Source organism: Orcinus orca, chromosome 8, assembly GCF_937001465.1.
Source record: "Orcinus orca chromosome 8, mOrcOrc1.1, whole genome shotgun sequence".
Taxonomy (NCBI): domain Eukaryota; kingdom Metazoa; phylum Chordata; class Mammalia; order Artiodactyla; family Delphinidae; genus Orcinus; species Orcinus orca.
The window spans coordinates 53384502-53409982 of record NC_064566.1 but is presented as its reverse complement, the minus strand read 5'-3'; the positions used below and the strand labels follow the sequence as shown (position 1 = coordinate 53409982).

General features: G+C 38.8%; 1 protein-coding gene and 1 pseudogene across 9 annotated transcripts in view; one reads left to right on the top strand and one right to left on the bottom strand.

The window, feature by feature from the left end:
- UVRAG (UV radiation resistance associated) overlaps nucleotides 1–25481 on the bottom strand; it is a 373872-nt gene that overhangs the window by 91429 nt on the left and 256962 nt on the right. For all 9 annotated transcript variants that reach the window (XM_049714244.1, XM_049714243.1, XM_049714245.1 and 6 more), the window contains one exon: nucleotides 1437–1515. In XM_049714244.1, coding sequence (XP_049570201.1) covers nucleotides 1437–1515 — 79 coding nt within the window. The remainder of the gene's footprint in view (nucleotides 1–1436; nucleotides 1516–25481) is intronic.
- On the top strand, nucleotides 4566–4978 carry LOC101284024 (U6 snRNA-associated Sm-like protein LSm4; annotated as a pseudogene).

Genomic DNA, 25481 nt, shown 5'->3' with positions numbered 1-25481 from the left:
ACTCTGGACCCCAGTTTCCAGGTACTCTTTTCCACCTTGGCTGACTTCACTGGAGGTACTCTCTAATTTACTTAGACCTCTTCTCCCTTAATGTATCCTTAGTCTGGCCCCTTCTTGACCCTTTCTGTCTAAGTACTACCTTCTCTATGGTATGACATCTGTGATCAGTAATGTGAGCTAGGTATCCTTGAAATTAAGGTCCTGTTTCCCAGACTGAGATACTCTTCTGCCAAAAATGGAGGGATGGAAATCATCAGTTGTGGGAAGAATGGCACATGGAAAGATGAGTCATGGGCCAGAGGCTGTGAGCAAGGCTGCTTGCCTGCAATGAACATAAGCTGGATGGCAGTAACAATAAAAGCAGTATGAGTGTGAGGTTATAAGCAAATGATTAATCGAGGACTGCAAACTAGAAATTTGATCCAGTATCAGAAAAGTATAAGAGTCTTAATAAAAACCAATTTTTTAAAAAACATTAAACTGAGATTAGATGAGGGGAAGAAAGGCAAAGATGACACCACATGGAGGAATTATTCTAGATCCATCAGAAATGAATATGGGAATTGTTCAGTGAGTCTTCAGAATCATACAGATAAAAGGCAACGCAGGCTCATAAAAACAAAAGCATCACAAACCTTACTGCTTCTATAAAAAGGAAAGGTCTGAGGATACAGCTGATAATGTCACTAAAGAACAGCCAAACAGTGGGATCTCATCCATGTGATATTCCAATTGGAAGGATGTCCAAATAAAAACAAGGCGCTGAAGCTGATCTTCCTTTACAACTAGAAAATTTACGGCATGTCTACCTCTTGAAGTAGAGCCAAGTGAGCTAAGGAAATGCTATATATTTCTTTCAGGAAAATGCAAACCCAAGCATCTGATAGCCTTTCTATGGCATGTGGAAAGGCATTAAGTGAGATACGAACTGGTGTGATGTTAGGAGAGCCACAAAAATCCAAGCTGGGTTGGAAGGACCATGTGCTTGGTCTTTTCTTTGGGGCCCTAGATAATAGATGAGGAGACTATTAGGGACTTGCCAAAGTCAGTAAACCTTTACTCCGTAAACTCCCAATTAAAATGAGCCCCCAGAAGTGGTCTAAGAGAAGAAAGCTGTGTGAGAAGAAAGCTATTACCAGTCAAGCTGTAGAGGCAAGAGGTTATAAAGCCCACACATTCAAGTACAGTCTACTAGCAGGTAACAATTCAGTAAATGGCTTCTGAGTTTAGCCGGAGGATTGCAATTTGTACACATTGCTTCTTTGTGGTATTTATAATGGCACAGAAAAGGACTGTGGCCAAAAAAGAACTTTGCATTATCACTGTAGCTAGTTAAATAGGAGTCAACTGTAGTACTTACTCATAAAGAGGGTTAGCGATCCAAGGAAGCAGGCTGCATGTGGCAAGTAGGAGGGGAGTAAAGAGGAGTTACTTACCTGTGCTATGTTTTTGTTCAGAAGATAGACACCGTAATCAAACTGCAACTTCTCCCCTCCTTTTGGGTATAATGGAAACCTAAAAAAGGTAAAGTAGGGTCAGAAGTTTTAAAAAACTTGAGTAAAACAACCTCCAAGTTGCTGACAAAGGCAGAAGTTGCCTGCATACAGCATAAACATCTGAAGACTTGGACTAAGTCACTTATATAGTCATTGTAACCTATTATCTTAATATCTTCATAACATTAGTCAAATCAGAATGATGGCTGCTTTGTTTCGAAGAAAAAATTGAATAGGTCATACAATAAGTGACAAATATATAAGAAAGTGACCCACTATTCTCAAGGAGTTGAGGCCACTATGTCTCATATTTATATATCATAAACCTACCACCCTGAGATTAAGATCCTAGAATTTTTTTTCCTCTTATACTTTGGACCTGACATCTCAACTTCTACTAAAAGGGACAGAAGATTAAGAAAAATATCAGACATGAAAGCGATATCTAAGGTTTCTGTTGCTTCTGAGGTGGCTAGTCAAATCCACAGCACCAATGAGCAAAGATTCATCAAAAATTCATTCACATTCGCAGGGGTCGCTATTTGGATGTTACTTCTCCAAGGCAATGTACTCATGCCATAGAGTTCTCATAAGACTTTCCATTTTAACCTGATTCACTGAAGCAACAAAGGCATGAGATCTGTAGATCTTTATAAAAGTGATGAGTTATTTTAGGGAGTAAGTTTCCTTCACTATTTCCCTTTTCCTACTCCTGCAAATGAAGAAGAAAAGGTTAGAGTATATCTATGTTCTAGTCATATTTTCCCCTGATTCTCAAGACCAAGCATGCATTTTGGCCTCTGCAATAGATTTCTCTACAAACAGATCAATCACAACTTAGACAGGGTCAAGAAGAAACTTTACTTTCCTTAGTTTTGCAATATCTGACTTTTCTTAAGAATAACATAACCTTACAGAAATAAATGGTAGGTGACAATTACTGGATATTCTTAATTTCAATTGTGTTTTAATTGTCTGAGGAAAAGATACATTGCATAATGCTTGGAGGATACTGTTTTCTAGGGAAAATGAAAGAAAGGAAACAGAATTTAAAGCTTTATATTAAATTCTCGAGTTTCTGATTACATAATGTCCAAAAGGTAAATTTGTCGTACTGTAAAATTACAGGCACTGGGGAGCGAGCAAGGTCATGATCTGTCTGTATTCTCTACAGTGGAACACCAAATGCTTCATACACCCATCAAGAAGATATAGCTTTGTATTTAATTGAAGCTATAAAAAATAAACTAGGACATACAGTTTGGCCCTAAATTGAGATGCATTAAAAATGACAGCAAAGCAAATTCGGGATAGTAAAGTGTAACACACCAGGCTTTTACAGGGTATCTGGGAATCCTTCAAACTTGTATGGGGTAGCCTGCAAAGAAACTACCTAACTGAAAGGATATATCAACAAAGGGGCAAGTATGAAGTAATTTACTAGAGTCCTAAAGCTCTATGCTGTATAGTTGTTATACTATAAACCATTACACGTAGACTATCTGCATAGCTCTCCAAACTCACAAATATCTCCATTTCCAAGTTATAAATGCAGAAACTGTTTCAAATGTTGGAAAAGTAAACTGAAATAAGCATACATTGAAAACCAAGCCTCTGAATCCTGATGAATGGATCTTATGACATTGACTTTATTACTTCACTGGGGCTTCTTTATAGAAAGAAAGAGCCCCAAGGTGTGTATGTACCATTAAAACAAATCTAAAGAGTGATTAGAGCCAAAGGTTCTAATAGGGAAACTTTAAGACAGATCAAATATTAGGACAGAGTTCACATCTTATGTTGCTTTCAAATTCTTAAGGGGTCACGTCAAGTTGAACAGTATAATAGCTTCCAACCATTACAGTCATCTTACTCTGCGAAAGTACATGGATTTATAGATCTACTAAGCAATCTAGAAAAATGAAATCCATCTAAAAGGGTAAAACCTATTACCATCAGGACATAAGATACAAATCAAAGGCATCTTAATTCAATATACATAGAGAATCTCATTAGCAGACTGCAGAAGGTTTAGATAAGAATGTGGTCATTCAAGTACAGCCAGAAAAATGTCCTTAGCACCATAAACAGAATTAATTTAAGGGAGTATTAGATTCAATAACTAGAGGAATAAGTATACATTTCCTATTATTATACTTTTACAGAAAATGCAATTAAAATGAGCAATATTAAATTCTTTTCCAAATTAAATTATATTTCCAAGTTGTTTGAAAAATTCACTGACCCTACGTGGTAAAAGTCAATGAATTAGAAAGCAATAAATAGATTATCTGTGAAGATGGTTTGGAGCTCTTTAGTACCTAGTAATTTCCGTGTGATTAAAGAATTATGACATGAGTACCAAAAAGCCAATGTAATCCCAGGCTGTATTAACAGAAAGAGAGCAGATAACCAGGGAACGTGCTAGTGCCAACTATCAATACTTAGTACTGTGTCAGATGATACTGACAGATCTACGTTTAGTTCTGGGAGTTAATATTTCTTTTTAGAAGCATACAGATAAATAACTGGAACCTTTCTTATAGGTTATGTTTCTTATAGGTTTTGTAATAATCTCATTTGACTATAAAAAGCATGCAGTGAAGCAGAGTGGTCCAGTGCTTTTGTTATTTAAAAGAAACTAAATTGCCTTGGTCACCTACTTAGTGGAAAAGATATGACACCTCAGCATTAGGTCTTCAGTTATACACTCAGTATTCTTTCTATTGTCACTGGGTCCTTTAGAGAAGAACACCCAGGATGAATAGGAGAATGGGAGCCATAGTTTTGAGAGAAATGGTTGACGGAACCACAGGTGTTTAGCCTGAAGGGCAGAAGTCTCATGGACAACAAATGAAGAACTTTCAGAGAGAAAAAAAGCTGGTTTTATTCTCACGGCATCAAGCAGGAAAACCCAAAGTTGATGGCAAAAAAGTTACAGGAAAGTTGATGTCACCACAGAATTAGTCAAAATCCAAAAGATCTTGAGTAGAGGAAGCTAAGCAGAGGCCGGTCAACCAATAATAACCATGCGGTGAGCTGTGGTGGCTGTGGTGGAAGTGGCGGGGAGCCCAGTCCCTGCTGGCACCATGCTTCACTTGTGGCTGCTGAAAACGGCTCAGAATCACCCACTGTTGGTCGAGCTCAAAAACGGGGAGGCATACAATGGGCATCTAGTGAGCTGTGACAACTGGATGAACATCAACTTGCGTGAGGTGATCTGCAAGTCCAGGGACAGAGACAATTTCTGGCTCATGCCCGAGTGCTACATCCGCAGCAGCACCATCAAGTACCTGCGCATCCCCAATGAGATCATCGACACAGTCAAGGGGGAGGTGGCGGCCAAGGGCCGTGGCCGTGGTGGCCTGCAGCAGAAGCGACAGAAGGGCCATGGCACGGGGGGTGCTGGGTGAGGAGAGATCCCAGGGACCAGCAGAGATCAGCCAGAAAGGAGGCCGGGCAGAGAGGCGGGCAAACAGTGAGCCGCCCCTCTGTTCCCCAGAGACTGAGCCGCAACCACCGAGCATCTGCTCCCACCCCCGAGGCCGCTTTTCTACGCTCCAGTTTATGAGTCTGTTCAGAACAAAACGAAGAGGCAGGTGTCCGGGTAGGACCCCCTGCCTGTCTTCTGTGATCCTCCTCTTTTTTTGTTAGCCAGGAGTTCTACAGTTGGAAATGTTATTCTGTGCTTCTGGTTTTGTGGAGTCGCAGCAGACTTGATTCCTGGGAGATTCTGTATGTAACGCATCTCTAAAGGCCTCACTCTTGTTTTAAGGTCAGGCATTTTCCAAACAGGTCTGTTTTGCATTTTGTGTTAGATCCCTGAGTGGTGAACAGAAGGGAGGTTTTTGTTTTAAGCTGTTTGCACTAAGACTGACAGCCTGGAGAATTTCCTGAAACACGGACCCCAAAATTGCTTTTTCAAAATGAATCCAGATGAACCTTTGCCTCAGAAGCTGTTCTGGGGGACAACACTGGGCCCTGTCCCATCACTTCCTCTCTCCCTCTTTTTGTGACAAAAAAACCCTCAACAAAACAAAACGAAAAACTACATCTATGAAAACAAAAACAAAACAAAAAACCCCCATGCATTCAGGGGTCTAGTAGGCTGAATGGTGGTCCCCCCGAAACATATGTCCATATCTGGAAACCCAGAACCTGTGAATGCAACATTATTTGGGAAAAGGGTAAGAATCTAGAGATTAGAATATCCTTGAATATCCAGTTGCGACCTAACTCCAGTTAAGTGTCCTTATAAGGACACAGAGGAGAGACACAGAGGAGGTGGTCACCTGAAGATGGAAGCAGAGATTCGAGTTACACAGCCACAAGCCAAGGAATGCCTGGAGCCAGCAGAAGCTGGAAACGGCAAGGAAAGAATCTCCCCTATAGAGCTTTCGGTGCCCTGCTGACACCTTGATTTTGGACTTCTGGCCTCCAGACCATGAGAGAATAAATTTCTGCTACTTTAAGTCACCAAGTCTGTGGTAATTTGTTACAGCAGCCCTAGAGCCTAATATGGGGGGAATAAAACACTGGATGGCCCATTGGACTCGATGGGGTATAATATCTCATCCGTCTCCAAGATTCTGTAATTCTGAATATGCCAAAATAAATATATTGAATATAACTTCATATTTCCTTCAGGAACCAAGAAAATATTTCAAGAGTATAATGCCAAAGGGTCACGATGATAGGCATCAGCTAAGGCTACAAAGTAGACCTACTGAAGTGCTAGCAAATGAAATGTGAGAAAAAGAGATTCATGTGTATGGTCTGAAAGTAGGAAATGTTTTAAAATTAAATTTATATATATATAAATATTGTATATAATACATATTCAAATTACTTCACATGTGTGTATGTATATATGAAGGATATGCCACAATCAATTTGGAATAAAATTGTAAAAGAAATTTATTTTGAACCTTTCTTATTTTCAAAAGATCAATTATTATAAGCCCTTCCCCCTCCTCCCCAAACCAGACATTTTTTAAAAGGACTCCGAATTGGTTAGTTTCTTGCTTTCACCTTCGGAGCCCCACATCCACGTCTGGTTCTTTGATGGCTCAGCTGGGGATGAGGACATGGCTAGAGTTAATTCAAAATTTTTATTATGCATATTAAGATCACTTCTGCTCATTGTGCTTGTAGAAAATGTGACAACACATCCTCAGTATGTTCTGAGGTCACAAGTTTACTTCAAACTCAACTTACTTTCTCCTGTCTAGTCTTCTCCCACAACTTTTATCACTCAGGCTTAGAGTGGCATTCAATTTTTACCCTTTTTTGCATTTTATATATGCAGTGATTCACCAGGTCGACAAGCCATTTTTCCTGTGAAACATTCTCATCTCTCCATTCCCATCGCCACTCTAGAAAGTTCTTTGTTGTTGTGTGGACTGTAGGATGTTTAGCAGCATTCCTGTCCTCTACTCACTAGAAGGTAGTATCATTATTTTCCTTCTTAAGTAAGACTTTTTATCATGTCACTTAGCAGCCCTGCTTCCTAACCAGTTATTGTTTTAAATTTCAACTTCTCTGCCTGGCTTTCAAGGCCTTCGTGATCTGAACTGTCAGAGTTATCTGCAACCTTATTCTGTTCAAGTGGTTTTCTCATAGTCTCATGAACACACCAAGCTCATTTCTCTCTGCCTTTGCACACTTCCTGAAAATGCCCATGTCTCTCTTTCCTTCCACCTGGCAGAGTAAAAGAGACTACTATGTTTTACTTTGTCATGACTAAAAAAAGAAAAACTCACATTTTTCTGCTGAGCTGTATAATAACACTAAAGCTTTATCTATAATTCATTCCAAGTTGATGAGGATGCAGTAAAACTGTAAGGCAGGCCAGAGGCACACAAGATAAGAAATGGCTGGAGCAGAGTGAGGGAAAAGGAAGAGGAGATAAAGTCAGCAAGGTAATGGGTCCAGATCACGCAAGGCCTAGTAGGTCAGAGTAAGGACTTTGGGTTTTACTCTGAACGAGAGGGGAAGCTCTGGAGGGTTCTGAAAAGATGAGAGACACAGATGCTTTGGCTTCTCTGAGAGAACAAACTGCAGGGGAGGAAGAAAGGAAACATGGAGAGGCTCCTGCAAAGACCCAGCCAAGAAAAGAGGGTGGTATAAACCAGGATGGTAGCTGTGAAAGTGGTGAGGAGTAACTGAATTCTCGTATTTTGAAGACAGAGCCAAATGATTTGTTGAAAGATCTTATATGAGGTGTGAGAGGCAGAGGAGTCAAGGATAACTTCAGAGTTTTGAGCCTAAGCAACTGATAAAATGAGGCTGTCATCTTAATCTGATAAAAGTACAGGCGACATTAAAATAGACAGCTAGGGGGTGGGGTGAGGAACACAGTATGAGTGCTCAGTGCTAGAAGACTGGGCTGGAGACGTCAGCAGGGACCAGACTGCACAGGGTCCTGTAAACCACAAGACATCTAGACTATATCCTTAAGGACAATGGGAGGATAATTAGAGATTTCTTAAGCACGAGAGTGACAGAATTGGGGTTTATATTTCTTAAAGACCACTCTGGCCACAGTGCAGTAAATAAAGGGGAACAAGACCTGGTTAGGAGGCTGTTGCAATGGTTCAGACCAGAATGGTGATGGTTTTGATTAGGGTTCCAGTAGTGGAGAGGAACATATGTGAGTAGATTTGAGCTATGATTTGTAGGTAGAGTGCCAGACTCTGTGATAGACAGTTGTGACAGTGGTGAAGACAGAGGGGTCAAAGATGACCCTTCGGTTTCCTGATTGAGTAACCAGGTAGATGGTGGTGTCTATGAACTGAGACAGGGAATGCTGAGGAGAAGCAGGTGTATATACTTTACATGTATATAATATAGATAATATATTTTACAAAAAATATCCTTATACATAAAGTTAAGAGAAATTTGGGGTAAAAATATCAAGAATTACAAAACCTTAAAGGGAAACTGAAACCCAGGTATGAATGAGATGGCCTAAAAAAATCATAAAGAGGAGGGTTGTTTCAGAGCCTTAAGAATATCAACAAGAGATGGGGAAATGAAAAGGGGCCTGGGAAGGACTGCTCAGAAAGATTTGAGGAAAACCAAGTGTCTCACCAGAAAAGCACAGAGAAAGTGTTAATTTAAGAAGGAAGATATCATCAGTAGTCAAATGCTGCTGACAGTTCAAGCAACGGAGACATGAAGACATGTCTATTGGATGTAATTACATGAATTCATTGGTAGGTAGCTTTGGTAATATGGTAAACACGTTTAAATGAAGCAGTGGGAGATGAAGGAAGACTGGTGTGAGTTCAGGAGTGACAAGGTGAGGAAAGGGAGATGATGTGAAGTTTGCCACAGTGAGAAGAGAGCTCAGTAACATGGTGAAGCATAGTGGGATGCCCTGAGAAGGTGAGAGGGAACAGGGTCTCCATCCTACAGGTGGTGAGAGCACAGGAGGAGGATTTGCCTTGGATGGCAGGTGGGCCAAGTCTCCCATTATAACAGGAAGGATGAAAGAAACTGATCACTATGGAAACAATTTATTCACTCAACAATTCTTCACTGAACTCACACTGTGTGCCAGGTATGGTGCTAGGTGGTGGGGATACAAGTGTGAGCAAACACAGACAATGGAGCTTAAAGTCCAGTGGAGCAGACAGACACTGCTCACATAATCGCACCAACAAATACATAATTTATAAATTAAGTACTCTGAAGGAAAGGAACACTATTCCAGAAAAGAGGTGGACAAAAAGACTGAGAGAGCCAGGGAAGACTTCTGAGAGAAAGTGACATTTTAGCTGAGACCTCAAAGATGAGTAGGGGGCTTCCCTGGTGGCACAGTGGTTGAGAGTCTGCCTGCCGATGCAGGGGACACGGGTTCGTGCCCCAGTCCGGGAAGATCCCACACCCCGCGGAGCGGCTGGACCCGCCATGGCCGCTGGGCCTGTGCGTCCGGAGCCTGTGCTCCGCAACGGGAGAGGCCCCAACAGTGAGAGGCCCACGTACCGCAAAAAAAAAAAAGAAAAAAAAAAAAAAGATGAGTAGGGGACTTTCCTGGTTGTCCAGTGGTTAAGAATCCATGCTCCCAATGCAGGGGGCCCAGGTTCAATCCCTGGTCGGGGAACTAGATCCCGCGTGCCGCAACTAAAGAGCCCGCATGCCGCAACTAAGACCCAGTGCAGACAAATATTTAAAAAAAAAAAAAAAAAGATAAGTAGGAGCTAAGGGAAGGAATGTTCCAACTAAAGGAAGCAGCATATGTAAAGAACCACTGCAGGGGTAAGTATGCTGCTTCATGGAATTAAAAGAAGGACAGTATAGTTGGTCTGAGGGGAGTTCTGGCGAGAGAGGAACTCTGGCGAGAGAGGAAGCTAAAGCTGGATAGGAAGGTAGACTATGCAGGGCCCTCTAGACCATGTCAGACCATAGTCTGATTTTTTTTCCTAATAGAAATAAGAAACCATGGAAGGACTTTAAACAAAGGTGTTAACTTGCTTAGATTTTCATCTGATACATTCCTTCTTTAATTAACCCTTCCTCCTTGAACTTTCCTGACAATGACCAATATGCATTTTGGAAAAAAAAAATATGCTGACTGCTGTGGAGAATGGTTTAGAGAAAGTGAGACCAGCGTGTTGCAGTAATCTAGGTGAGAGATCACGGCTGCTTAGACTAACGTGGTGATGTAAGAAATGGAAAAAAGGAGACTAATTTGGAAGACTTTTAGGAGATAAATCATAAAGATTTGGTTACGGTTTGGAAGTGAAGGGTGATGGATAGAGAGGGATCATGAAGAACTCAATGTTTTGTTTTGCCCAAATGAATGAAAGTTTGATCTAATGGTAGAACAACTTCAACAAAGAAATGTAAAAGAACTGCTGAGCACTACTGAGAGCCCAGAAATGGTAATTAATCATGAGTTTATAATGATACTATTGCGTGACTCTCTACACATCTGCCTGGGTGCAGCAGGTACAGAGAAAATGGACAACAGGGCTGTAAGAATGAGAAGTCACGGGGGGCGGGGGCAAGACAAAGGTGTGACTAAAATAATGGGACATATAATGTAAACTAGATAAAAATGCCAGGTCTGAAGGTCACCAAGAAGAACAATGAACAAGAGGCTAACACACAAGCCGAAGGAGCTGAGGGAGTCATCAGAGAGCAGGATGCTTGAATCAGATTCTGGATGTGGACTGAAAGAAATGATGACGTGACTCAGAGAGTAACCAGGGGAGTAGATAAAAACTATGGGAAGCAAGAGATCACTGGTGCCAAAAGATCAAGGAAATGAAAGGCTAGGGTGTTGAATGAATCATCCACTTGTGTGTTAGTGTCACCCATAACAGCAAGATTTTGAATAGAAAGAGAAAGACTGTTTCTCTTTCCTATGTCACCTGTTTCTTGTTTCTCTGTTGCCAAAACACATGATGAGTAATGGGGTTATAACTGAGAGACTGAAAGAGTGGTAAAGTTGAAGAGCATATGTCTCAAAGGAATAGGTTTTCGTATGTTTCCTTTGCCAACAGGGTAAAGAGGTAAGAATCTAGAAAAACCAACGAGAGGAAGAAAACCCCAATCTCATCTCCTGAATCTGAATACCTACTAGCACATAAGAAAATTAATAGCTACTAAATGGGTACTCATGGGGTCCTCAGGGAAAATGCAAGTTCAGTTAGGGCAAGAGATAGGCTGAACTCCCTGAGAAAAGCCTGAAGATACAGGAGAATTTGCTGATTATACAGATGCACTTTCAGAGGAAGCAGCTGGAGGACTAGAGGGCTGGGTCAGGGTCGACAAAGGAGAGGGCATTTTGAAGATGATGGAGATGATTACAAAAGGTTTTGATGTGTTTCGATGGAAGGTTGAAGTATTCCCATCTGGTAGCTTTCCCATCTGGTGACTTTCTCTATAAAGTCAGAAATGGGATGATTTATCAGGAAGGAAAGGGACAACTGGGGATGGGGAAAAAAGAGAGAAGGTTTAAGACCGTCATGTGGAAGGAGAATCAGGTATCTAGGATGTATTAGTCCAACTGAAATAGAGGACTTGAATTTACAGTGCTCCAATCTTTCCAACAGTTTGATTTTTTTCCCATAGGTAAGTGGGTTAGAGGTAAGGATGATGGGATAAGAATATTTAGGAATACTGAAAAGAGAAACTACAAGCATGAAGCCACTAGGGTAATGACAGTGGCCTAGCCAGGGCAGGAAGATGGGGGCAGTCTAAAAGGAGGTGCATAAATCTGCAGAGACTTTTAAAATGATAATAAAATGGGTTAAAAACAACGAATCTAATGCCTAATGCCAGTGATAAAATAATCCTCCCAGAAAAAAAAATCGTTTGTTGGTCTAAGTTCTAAACAATTGCTGCAGTGACTGTTTGATTTCTATATGTATGCAATCTTCAAATCAGGATGTTTTCATTATGCATATGCTAATAAATATTATATCAACATGGAAGTTAATTCAAAGAACTCCCAGCTGTACAGTCAGCCCAACGAAGTGGACTAAACTACACACTTCCAATTTGATTAAATTTCAAATGGTTTGGAATCTTCGAAGCTTCCTTTGTACACAGTTTGTGTCCCCAGACTGTCTGGTGTAACATATTCCCACATATTCCCGTGTTTAAACAGTAGGTTCAAAATAAACAATGATAGCAATGTGCAATTCTTCTTAGTTCCGAATCATTTTTTTTTCCTGGTGTAGTTTTAGATAAGGTTATTCAGATACAAAAATATTTACAATCAGCCTTGAACAAGGTACAGTAAAATACAAACCTTTAAAATTGCTCCCTGAAGATGGGCACACAGAAACTGTTCAAAAGAAAAAGTATATATATGTATATTTTTTTTAATAAAAGAAAAATTTCTGCTTTTCTTTTTTGGCTATTATCATCTGTTTCATTCTATTTCATCTGTTTTATTACTGAAAATAATTTTATCATATAGAGAAAGAGGTGTTGAAAATGATCTACTTCAAGTGTCAAAACACTAGGTACATGCTACTGAGAAGTGGTTTTGAATTGACATTACCTTCTCTAGACCCAGAGACATGGGATGTAGAAGAAACAGTCTCCTCTTCAGAAGGCTCCAGGGTAAATGATACTTTCAGAAGAGAGCCAGAGATTTTACTCACCTCTAGCAGTTGTATACTACACATATATAGTAAAGAGGTTGAAGACTTGTATATATTATAGTCACTGAAGAGGGGTTTCAGAAAACACAGAGGAAAGGTCTAGGAGGGAAGTGAGGAGAGAGAGATAATAGATCAAAGGAGAAGCAGCAAACAAAAGATAACAATGTTGAAATAATTCATGGGCAGAGGGTGACAAAAGTCCTTATAAAAAAGTAAGAAGACGACTGATCTTCCCCTCTCCTTTGGGGAAGGAAGAGAGAGAGAATGTATAATAGGAAATCATATATGCCAGTGAAAAAAAGATATTAAATTTGATATGACGGGTAATAAGATGCCATCACAAGTTTTTAGAGGAGAAATTACGTAATGAAAAGATTTACATCAGATTATTCTCTTTGCCAATATTAAATATAGTTCTTTATACAGAGCTGTACTGAAAAGAGAAGGGAATTTCAGGGAAATTGAATTCCAAATAATTGCAGTAAGAAGGTTAAAAAAATCCCCATTTTTTAAAAAACTTTGTAAGTTGCAGGGTTGTGAAAATTGTTAAAGAATTCAGAATCAATTTCCTTCTAGAAACCTTCCAGTTTTTCCACACCCTTTTAGTAACTGTTGAAAAATATTCTACAGGCAAATTTCAGCAAACAGAGCAAAATTAAAGGATGGAAAGCATGTCTATTTTAATAGTCATTTTTATAAAATAAAAATTCTGCCAAGTAAATCAAAATCACATTCCACAACATTAACAGCCATCCTGCATTTGCCCAGGTTTAACAGCACCTGTTTCCCACAAAAATCTGTAAAGTTTTTTTTTTTTTTAAACTACAATTAAGCGTGCAAGGTGCATAAACCTACATACTTGGTAATGCCAAAAGATGTTTCCATCTGGAATATGAATTTGGAAGAAAAACTGCTCACCATTTTAAATTTCTACTTCACAATGTGTGCACATAATATAGATTTGCTTAAATATATCAGTGCAACTAATGGTATATGCTCTGTAAGCCACTTAGGTGCTCAAACCTTTACGTCTAAGTTATTTATTTAATTACAATACCTATTTCTTGGGGGAGAAGAAAAGAAAAGTAGAAGGGGGATTTAGGTATAAGAAGTTAAGCTTTGAAGTCAGAAAGGCATAGACTCAGGCCCCCAGCTTTGTTACTTATGAACTTGGGCATACTACTCTGAACCTGTTTTCAAATCTCTAAAATGGGTTTAATAACACCAATCTTCCAGGACTGCTTGTGAGAATTAAACTAAACAAAAAAACCGAAGACCCAGCACAGTTACCAGGATACAGTAGGCATTCAATTATCATTATTACTATGCGTCACCTCCCCAGTACCTATCTGTAAGTGCCACAAGAGAAGATACTATGTTTGCTGTATATTAATAGAAGGCAAGGAACTCCAGCACCAGAGTAAAAGAGCCAGTGAGCACTGCCAAAATAACAACAGGGATGCTGATGCTGGATTTTATTTACTGAATATCTATTATGCATTAGGTATTGCATTTAGCATACATTATCAATACAATACAAGCACTTGTCCTATTATAGGCACTGTTATTGAGGTGCCCAAGGTCACACGGTCTTTTCTAACACTCAACTACAACCACAGATCTTACCCCACTCGACCTTACCCCTGCCCCAAGTTGGGATTAGCTATTCGTCTCTCATAGAACCCTGTACACTCACCAACGCAGGACCTTTGACACTATTGTAATTGCGTGTTTATGCCTCTGTATCTTCCACAAGAATGGAAACTGTTATTAATACTGTATCCTAGTTCCTCGAGCACAACGTCTGGAACATTTTTACCGGTTTAATGGAGGGAGGAGTAAATGTAGGGATGAAGTGGTAGAGCTAGAATTCCAACTGGTGCCTTTTGACTCCTCATCTTAAACTAATTCTACACCATGGACCCAAGCCCCACCCCCGCCCAGTAATAATCCCATTTTGTACATTTGTATTATTTTGTAAATTTCACTTAGTCAAGATTTCTATAAAAAATCTGTGGGATTTCTTCAACTCACAAATGAGATGTTCATGAACCAAATTATTACCAAATTTACCACTGATTTCATAAGCTGATACCTTGAAAACAACCAAATCTAGCTTTTATCTGGCAACCTTTTGGTAAAGTAAGTCAAAAAGGCAGCGAATGTTGACGTCAATAACTATAGATCTTATTAAAGTCCAAAATGCAACTCCTAAAATCCTAGTAACAATATTACATACATTTATTACTTTGGAGACTTACATAAAGCAAAGCAGACAAAAAGCTTGGAAATAAATCCACACATTTTTGAAATATCCACTTAATTTCACTAAATTGATTTTTCAATAACTGTGTGCGTAAATCTGTTAACTACCTAAGTTTAAAGGTTAATTCAAGATCATCTATCAGAAAGCCTAAAAACGTCTACCTGCTTTCTAGAGGTCAAAGCTCAAAATTGCATACATAAGTTAGCTAAAGTCAGTGTTCTAGAATGAATAGGCTGTCTACAAATTCCATATATTCAGAATATATTTGAGAAAGATGTATTTCAATTATGGAATTGCAAAAGGAATTACCTCAACTCATAATTTTACCCAATTTCAGCACACAAAAAGACAATTTAAAGGCCCTTAAAGTCATTCTGTTTAAGTATGGATTTCACAGGAGGAGGAAACTTGAAGAATCACTGATCTGGGAGCGACCAATGCTAACGCCTAGGTTGTCATAATCAATCTGCTTTAATTATCAACAAGTTTTTCCCATTTCTGACCAGTCATTTGGAGCTGACCTTTGACAAGTACTTACAAGTCATGGAAATCTCATTTTATTTTATAGCCTCATATTTGTTACTGGGCTAATCTTTACCTGTTCTACATCACACAACAGCTTACATATTTGAATGGCCCAGCAGTAAATTTCCATGGTCCCCCTGGGTCAGTCAGATGTTAGCTGTTAAGTAAAGCTAAAAGGATCTATGCTTCATAAATTTCCTTCAGGGTCCACATTTGCTCTTACAGGCTAGGCTTTCAAGCCCAAACATCTTTATAGCTATGTGCAGTGATTTATTAACTCCTCCTTGTTTTTATCCAAAAAGATCAATCACATATGTATCAATAAGCTGGTGTGCTGGTGACTGCTTTTTATTGTACATATAACCACCTGCCTTTAATACAAACTTGAGTCTGAAGCTTTTGTAAGCTCTAGCGGGATTTTAACAATCTTCACCTGTTTCTAATTTGGTACAAAACATATGGTTTAGCTCTGCTATTTTGTTCTAAGCCAGCCTTTCCTCTTATGGACCCAACAATATAAAAGAAAACAAATCCAGAGCACAAAAACCTAAATTTGGAGGATGTTACTTACACACACACACACACACACACACACACACACACACACACACACACACACACACACACACACGGCCCATTACTTCTGAATAGCAGTTTTGACATATAACAGGAGTAAATTATTATTATTATTTAGTTTCCATTTTTAAAATTTTTATTTATTTATTTTAACATCTTTATTGGAATATAATTGCTTTACATTGTTGTGTTAGTTTCTGCTGTATAACAAAGTGAATCAGCTATATGTATACATGTATCCCCATATCCCCTCCCTCTTGCGTCTCCCTCCCACCCTCCCTATCCCACCCCTCTAGGTGGTCACAAAGCACTGAGCTGATCCCCCTGTGCTATGCAGCTGCTTCCCACTAGCTATCTATTTTACATTTGGTAGTGTATATAAACTCAAAATGGATTAAAGACCTAAATGTAAATTATGTTATAGGTATGAAATTATTACATTCCTTTGCAAACAGTTAGATGTGTCCTACATTACTCTTGAGGTTTCTAAGAATTATGTTCAAACTGTGAAAATGGCTGTTTAACCTTAGGACCTCAAAAGAGGTAACAGCCATATCTAGTTGCCTGTGAGGTTACGGAAGAGAGTTCCTATCTTTACATTCAGGAATCTACATTTGGTCAGGTGAAACCAAGGTTTTCTTTTCTCTTTCCTTATCCCTCTCTAAATTAGACCAAAAGTTTAAGAAGAGGCAGGGTGCCGGCAGAGAGAGAACCACCACCTAACACAGCATGGTAAAGTCAATACTAAAATTAAGAGTGTCTGGGTGATAGGGCAGGGAGGAATAAATCCTCTGGAAAAAGTGACTAACAGAAATGTCTAGGAAAGGCAGAGAAGTCAACATAGCCTCCCACGGCTCTCCCAGACTCTTCTACACAGTTACTTTTGCAGTCATGGTGGGACCTGACAACACTGGCCACAGCTGGCATTTAATCTCCCATTCAAATTCCTCTCATCCTTTGAGTCCCAATGCAAATACTCAATCCACTGAAGCCTCCCCCCAAGTCCCAGATCAGAATGGATGGTGCTTTAAGATTCATCAGTATTTATCCTCCATTTGGAAGCAGGTACTCACATTACGGATTTGCTTTAAGATCATATATTTACATATCTCTCTCGTACAATAATCTACATAACAGGCACTGAATAAATATTGAATTGTGTTAAATTGGTTTACAAATAAAAAGGTTTTGTATAAATAAAACATACTTAAAAATTAATGTTTATTTATCAAAAGAATATATGTACATGGTTTAAAAAGTCAAATTGCTCTACAAACTTGATGGTAAAAATATTAGCTTATATGTTTCTTAGGTAATACCTTACCTCTCCCTCAACTCCTAACCCCCTGAGCCAACAATTCTCAATGCTTTAAGCTGCTTTTTAAAGTATTTACCCTACATATACATAATTAATATTCTATATTCCTGTTTCTTGATTCTCTGGTTTTAAAAACAACCTACTGGAAAAGATGAGGATTTCTCTCTCTTACACATTGCTTCCCCATCTCTTCCCAAAACAACCACACTTCTTCCTCCCATTCTCTCAACAAGGTCAATGCCACATTTTGGGGGAATTCTCTGGCAGTCCAGTGTTTAGAACTCAGCGCTTTCAGTGTCGGGGCCGGGTTCAACCCCTAGTCAGGGAACTAAGATCCCACAAGCTGCGCATGGCCAAAAAATGAACAAACAAACAAAAACACATTCTTTGGTGAAATCAATGTGCAATGTTACAGTATTGTAACTACAGAATTATTATTTTGAGTAGAGCCATATAATGAATGATATTTATATTTTCTTTCTTTTCAACTTGGTTCTTCCTGGAGTTAATTACCATCTAATTTCTTCATTTGTTAAATTTATTGATGTACCTCTAAGTAATTCATTCTCTGACTCCCTGAAAGCAATGAAAATTCCCTCAAAATATAATTAAATACATCAGATAATCTTTCACTCCTTCTTTGTCCTCCTGCTCTCTAGGCCAGTTGAAGAGCTGACCTTCTACAATTTCCCTTCACCATCATCCTGAGATCCCTCTGCTTCTCTGCTGTGCTGGATCCCTTCTTTTCCTTGAATGATGTTTTACTTTTACTGGGTTTATTCCCTTGTATTAATAGAGCACATCTTCCAAGAGTTTCCTAGGAAAGGTGCATAGGGAGATTTTTTTTTTTTAGGACCTCCATGTCTGAAAAGACTTTTCTACCATGTATTTGACTGATAGTTTGACAGATATAGGCACACCTGGTTTTTACTGTGCTTCGCTTTATTGTGCTTCGCAGATACTGCATTTTTTTACAAATGGAAGGTTGTGGCAATCCTGCATCGAGGAAGTCTATCAGCGCCACTTCTTCCAGAAGCATTTGCTCACTTCACCTCTCTGTGCCACATTTTGGTAATTCTTACAATATTTCAAACTTTTTCACTATTATCGTATTTGTTATGGTGATCTGTGATCAGTGATGTTTGCTGTTACTATTGCAAAAAGATTACGACTGGCTGAAGGTTCAGATGATGGTTAGCATTTTTAAGCAGTATTTTTTCATTAAGGTATGTACACTGTTTTTTAGACATAATGCTATTGCACACAACGGACTACAATATAGTGTAAACATAACTTTTATAGCACTAGGAAGCCAAAAAATTCATGCGATTTGCTTTATTGTGGTGGTCTAGAATCAAGCCCACAGTATTGCCCAGGGATGCCATATATAAGCCAAGCTTATAGAAATAATTTTCCCACGGTATTCTGAGGGCACTGTTCCATCACTTTCTACCTTTCAGTGTTGCCTTTGAGCAGTCAGATATCATGATTCCCATTCCGTTGTATTTTTTCCCCTCTGCAAGGCTTCAGAATCTTCACTTTACCTCTAGCATTTCGAAATATCACAGTGCTTGGCACTCACTGGGCTCCCACAATCTGAAATCAAGTCCTTCAAATTATTAGAATTTTTCTTATGTTATTTCTTGAATAATTTCCTACCCTCTTGTTTTCTCTTCCTTTTCTAATGGTCCCTGACCATTCATTTTTAAAAGTGAGGCACTAAAACATTGATTGATGGGACTTCTCTGGTGGCGCAGTGGTTAAGAATCTGCCTGCAAATGCAGGGGACGCGGATTCGAGCCCTGGTCTGGGAAGATCCCACATGCCGCGAAGCAACTAAGCCCGTGTGCCACAACTACTGAGCCTGCGCTCTAGAGCCTGCGAGCCACAACTACTGAGCCCGCGTGCCTAGAGCCTGTGCTCCACAACAAAGAGAAGCCACCGCAATGAGAAGCCCTCACACCGCAACAAAGAGTAGCCCCCGCTCACCACAACTAGAGAAAGCCCCGTGCACAGCAACGAAGACCCAACGCAGCCAAAAAATAAATTTATATATATAAAAAAGATGCTCTTTACAAATAAAAAACACAGTGATTTCAAATATGAGCCCCAAATTGAATGGTACAGTAGCTTACACAGAGAGTGAAAAGCAAGTAAGTATATATTAAATGAATACAAACAAATTGGTTCTTGATTCATTTGCTGAGAAATATTTCCCAGTTGCCCCTCAACTGACAATGATCATTCCCATGTCTTTGTTCACGGTGTATATATAACTTATGTGGCACTCTTCTATTTCTAAATTGGAGAATAATGAGCAAATAACTATATATCCACGACTCAAACTTAATTGATTTTTTGCATTTTTTTAGTTAAAAGAAATAAAATGCTTACAGATAAAGTGAGCCTCCTTTGTTCCCCATCCCTACTACCATTAGTTAGGATGCTTTCAACCTCAATTAACAGAAAACCCAAATCAACTGATTTAAATAATAAGACTAGAGACAGATTAGTTCCAGGATTGGCTAACTCAGGAACTTGATGACTTTATCCAGAACCCAGTTTTTCCCATCCTTCTATTCTGCCACTATATATGTATTACTAGCAGCCCAGTCATATCTGTCTTAGTACATAAAACCATTCCCAGAAATACCCCCAGAGAACTGGCCATAACTGTGACACATGCTTATGCACAAACCAAGCGTGATGGAACGGACTTACTATGATTGGTAAAAAGCCAGCTGTAATTTACTGCTGGGGGCTGAGCCCCACCTTCCATATAGCAAATGAAGAGAAAGAATAATTAACAAAATGGAGCTCTGCTGATAAGTAGGAAGCCAAGACTGGCTGTGGGTAGACAAGCAACGCATCTGCCATGGCCCCTCCCACAAGCTACTAGCTTTATAAATTTGGTGAACATCTGTATATATCACTTTTTATACTTTTAAAATACAAATGTTTAACTGAACAATGATAGATCATGTATATCATTCTGCAACTCACTTTTCCCCTCAGTACTGTGTTTTAAGAGGTATTTTTGCTGATATACATATGTAATGCATTTCTTTGAACTCCTAATTAGTACTCTATCTCATGGATATTCAGACTTTACTTCTCTACTTCCTTACTGACGAAGATTTAGGCTGTTTCTATTTTTTTCTAATTTTTGCCCTCCTTTGAGCAACTTTTTCTAGTATGAATACAGTTTTTAAGTATGTCCCCATTTTACTAGATTCCTCCAGAATGTTGCTGATGCTAACCCTAGAGAACAATGTGTAGCTTTGGAAGTAAAGCTGACCTGTCTGTGACTCAGGTTACACATCAATACAAGGGGAATAATAACAGCATTAATCTCATACTGCTATTGTGACTATATAATTTTCAACAGTACCTGAAACACAGTAAGAGCAACTATAATTTTCTGAGTGATTACTATTGGTGTTAGTAATCTTTATATTCCTAGAATAGAGTACAGAGCCTATTCACATCTGTCGTGGGTTTTTACTGTGTGCACTTGGCTAAATAAGAACTATTTCCCAGAATACCAGCACATGTGTGGATCCAGGCTAGAGCTGAACAAAAATTGGCATGAGATTTGGAGAACAGAAGTGAAGCAGCAGACATGAAGCTCTGAAGTGAATGGTGGTTAGACCCAGTAACAGACATAGGCTGCCTGCAGATTCCATCTGGTCTTGGCGCTCCTCTTCCGCATCTAGCTCTTGTTCCCAACTGCTGGTGCTGATGACAAACAGTGACTCCAGGCCCACTAACAGATGCAGTGGTAACAGTCCTCCATAGATGTTTCCCCACCTGCTCTCCTTTGGGGTTCCACTCGGCAGCTGGTTAGATCTTGCTTCCCACCTCCTGGCCTGAGCTGTCCAACCTGCACCAAGCTTCTGAAGGGCTGGTTAGGGACTTTCTCTGATCCTCCAACTCCCCCTTTTGGATTCTTCTCCAGCTTCTCCCACAGTTTTGTAATATCTTATGCTTATAATAAATCCCTTATACCATAAGACTCATAGTGATTCTGCTTTCCTGACTAAAATCTGACTGATGGAATTAATATCCTTTCATAATTCTTTGAGCTGTTTCTTTTAACTACTGAACCAAAAGCTTTTTATATTGTCTGGATTCCATCCTTCTTTCTTTCCTTCCTTTCTCCCTCTTTCCTCCTTCCTTTCTTTCTTTTTGCTATTTACACGCTAAAGTTTTCACTCACTAACTTATAAAAGGAAATTTTTGTTTTAAATTGAATCTTGACAGGAAGAAGGGATTCCCCCATGATTTTCTGGACAAAAAACCAAAGTCTCCAAAAAGTATTTGGTTATCCTATTTATTTTTTAGCCCAACTAATTTCTGATATATTTTCATAAAAATCAGAGTAGCAGAAGGCCTAGTTAAACCAGGTACATATATGTGTACATTCGTTTATTCACATATTTTATGTCCTTCATTATCATTTTTATAATGCTATATATTTTTCATTGATAAAGGTCTTTCACATTTTTTTTTTTGTGGTACGCGGGCCTCTCACTGTTGTGGCCTCTCCCGTCGCGGAGCACAGGTTCCGGACGCGCGGGCCCAGCAGTCATGGCTCACGGGCCCAGCCGCTCTGCGGTATGTGGGATCCTCCCGGACCGGGGCACGAACCCGTGTCCCCTGCATCGGCAGGCGGACTCTCAACCACTGCGCCACCAGGGAAGCCCGGTCTTTCACATTTTTATTAAATATATTACAAGGTACTTATATTGTGGTCACTCTCTATTTGGTTATTACTGGTATATAGAATTTACTTAATTTTCATGTTGATCTTATATCCAACAAACGTGCTAGTTTTCTAATTCTAATAGTTTGCAGATTCCCTCACAGCTTCTACATAACATTCATATCTGCAAAAGACAATTTTGTCCCTTTATTTAAAATATTTATACTTCATCTCTTTTCTCCATTTAATTATATAGACCAGGACCTCAAGCATAATGTTTTTAAATATTTTACTGTATAATAACTGGCATCCTTAGCTGCTTTCTAACTTTAATGGAAATAGTTTCACTATTTAGCCTAATGGTTGTTATAGGATTGATAACTATTCTTTAGCATTTTAAGGAAATTCCCTGCTTTTTCTAGTTTTCAAATAGTTTCTATAACAACGACTAGTACTATTGGCAATCATTTGAGGCTTTACCATGTGCCAAATATATTTTACACATACTAGCTCATTGAATCCACCCAAACACCTAATGAGGCGGGTACTATTATTATCTCCACTTTACAGACAATAAAGTAAAGCATTGGGAGATCAAGTAATTTGTCCAAGGTCACGTGATGTAACTGTTTTCTATTACTATTAAAAAAATACAAAACGTTTCTCAGATTAAAACAACATATAAATCTTAAAAGTTCTCATTACAAGGAAAAAATTTGTAACTTTGTATGGTGATGGATGGTAACTAGCCTTATTGTCGTGATCAGCTCTCAGTATATACAAATATTGAGTCATTATATTGGATACCTGAAACTAATATAATGTTGTATGTCCATCACACCTCAATTTTTTAAAAAAGCCACTCATTTATTAGCTCGTATTTTTTGTAGGTCAGAAGTCCAGGCACAGCATAGTTGGGTTCTCTGCCCAACATCTAACAAGCATGAAATCAAGACAATACCATACACAGTAAGTAAGAATTTAGATTCAAACTCATGCCATCTGGTTCTACATTTTATGCTCCTAATCAAAACCTATTATTGTCTTTCTAAATAAGTGTTGAATTTTACTGAATGCTTTTTCTGCACTTAGTAAAAAAACAACCACATGATATTTCTGTTTATCTGTTAATGAGTGAATTATGTGGAAGACTTTTTAGTGTTGAGCCATTGACTCTTCTCAACTGCTAGATTCAGCTTGCACACATTTTAATTTGTATTTTTGTATTTATGTCCATAAATCAGTTTGTCTACCAAGTCTGTTTCTCATATTATCCTGATCAGGTTGTTTATTAAATGCCTTCAAGGGAAATTCTTGCTCACCTTATCTCTCTAGGTTCTTGCCATCACTCAGTTTTTGACCTAAGTATTCTTTATTTTATTGTTAACTAATAGATACATTTAAGATTCTTTTTTTGGGCTTCCCTGGTGGCGCAGTGGTTGAGAATCTGCCTGCCAGTGAAGGGAACACGGGTTCGAGCCCTGGTCTGGGAAGATCCCACATGCCGCGGAGCAACTAGGTCTGTGCACACAGGCCACAACTACTGAGCCTGTGTGTCTGGAGCTTGTGCTCCGCAACAAGACGAGGCCGTGACAGTGAGAGGCCCGCGTACCGCGATGAAGAGTGGCCCACGCTTGCCACAACTAGAGAGAGCCCTCGCACAGAAACGAAGCCCCAACACAGCCCAAAATAAATAAATATAAATAAATAAATAATTTTTAAAAAAAGCATTAAGAGAATGACAATCAGAAAGAAAAAAAAAGATTCTTTTTTTAATCCTACATTTTCAATGTTGGTCCAGATATCTATTCTATCATGCTCGGGAAACAGATCTTATTCAGTTTTCCCATTTCTTTTAAAATCAATTTTGTTATATTTTATATACTTTTTGCTAAAAAATTCCATTCCACCTAAAAGTTGTTCACAGTATGTTCTTATGATTTTTCAGTCTCTGTTGTATCTATAAGTGTCTCCTATTCTGTTGTCATAACTACCTCTCTGTATTTTTTTACTCAGCCACTTTTAAATAACACTTCTTCATTGCCATTCCCTCTAATCTCTATTCCTAGAATATTCCTATTAGATACATGTTGACACCTCTTAATTAACCTCTGTGCCCTATAAGTTCTGTCTCATATATCTCTATCTCTCTGGGCTGCATTCTGGGTGACATTTTTCATTTCTATTTACTATTCACAAATTCTCTGCTTAAGTGTGTCTAGTATACTATTTATGAGGGTTTTTTAAAAAAATACATTTTTCTATGTCTCTTGAGTCACAACTACCTATTTCTTTTTCTTTTTAATTTATTTGGCTGCACCTCGTCTTAGCTGCAGCACACGGGATCTTCGTTGCATGGCAGGTGGGATCTTTTTAATTGCGGCATGCAGGACCTTTAGTTCCCTGGCCAGGGATCGAAGCCGGGCCCCCTGCATTGGGAACATGGAGTCTCAGCCACTGGACCACCAGGGAAGTCCCAACAACTACCTATTTCTGTTTCATAAAATCTCATTTTTTTTTTATGGATGCTATTTCCTCCTTTGAGAATTTTGAAATTCTTAAAAGTCTTTTTTTATATTATTATTTCTATTTCCTTATATGTGTATTCTCCTATTTTTTGGCCTTTCTTCATATGTCCATGGATTTCCCCTTTGGGTTTCCTACCCCCAGGACGTTTCATAAAAGATTAAAGTAGAAAAGAGTCAACTGAAAGAGCTATAAACAATTTAACCCTCAGTAAGTGTATGACTCCTAGATGAAGAGAGTGTATACTCAAATTGAGTTTTGTGTCTTCCAGGAGTTCAAGTGTTTGAAACACAATAGAGAAAAGAGGAATATTTTACTCAAAAGACATCTGGTGAATATAATGAGTATCTGAGTTCTAGGAATGGATCTTTTTCTAATATTACCTGATGTTGCTCTGTGTATACAAGTGTACATTCAGGCACACCCATGTGTGAAACTCATGACAATGAATCATTTCTAATTTAATATTTGTAACCTTTTATGTCATTGGCTAGTTTTGAGTGTGAAAACACTGCTTATTGTTCCTCTGAATTAATGCTGTCAAACAAATAGGTCCTGATGTCAGCATATTTTTGCAGGGAGTGAGGACTGGGTCATTTAAGCATAATTACATTATTTTCACTGGAAAAGCCAAAAAACTGAAATAGATATTCTGAACTAACAACTTTTAAGTTGGTCCTAAAACTTTATCTAAAAAGTACTTTCTAGTCAATAATCGGGCCTTTACTCTTAGTGACAAAATGACTGCTGAGACTAGTCCCAAACCGCCCATCAACCAGCCATATCATTCTCTGCTCAAAATCAGATTGTCTTTCTTGCTCTCCCAGGGGTATGCCTGATGAATCTTGCAATGTGTTCATAAGACAAGGTAAAGAAAGGAGTGTTACTGAATAAAAGGCACAAAACAAGGTATTTTTATTATCTCTCAAATTAGATAATAAGCTGA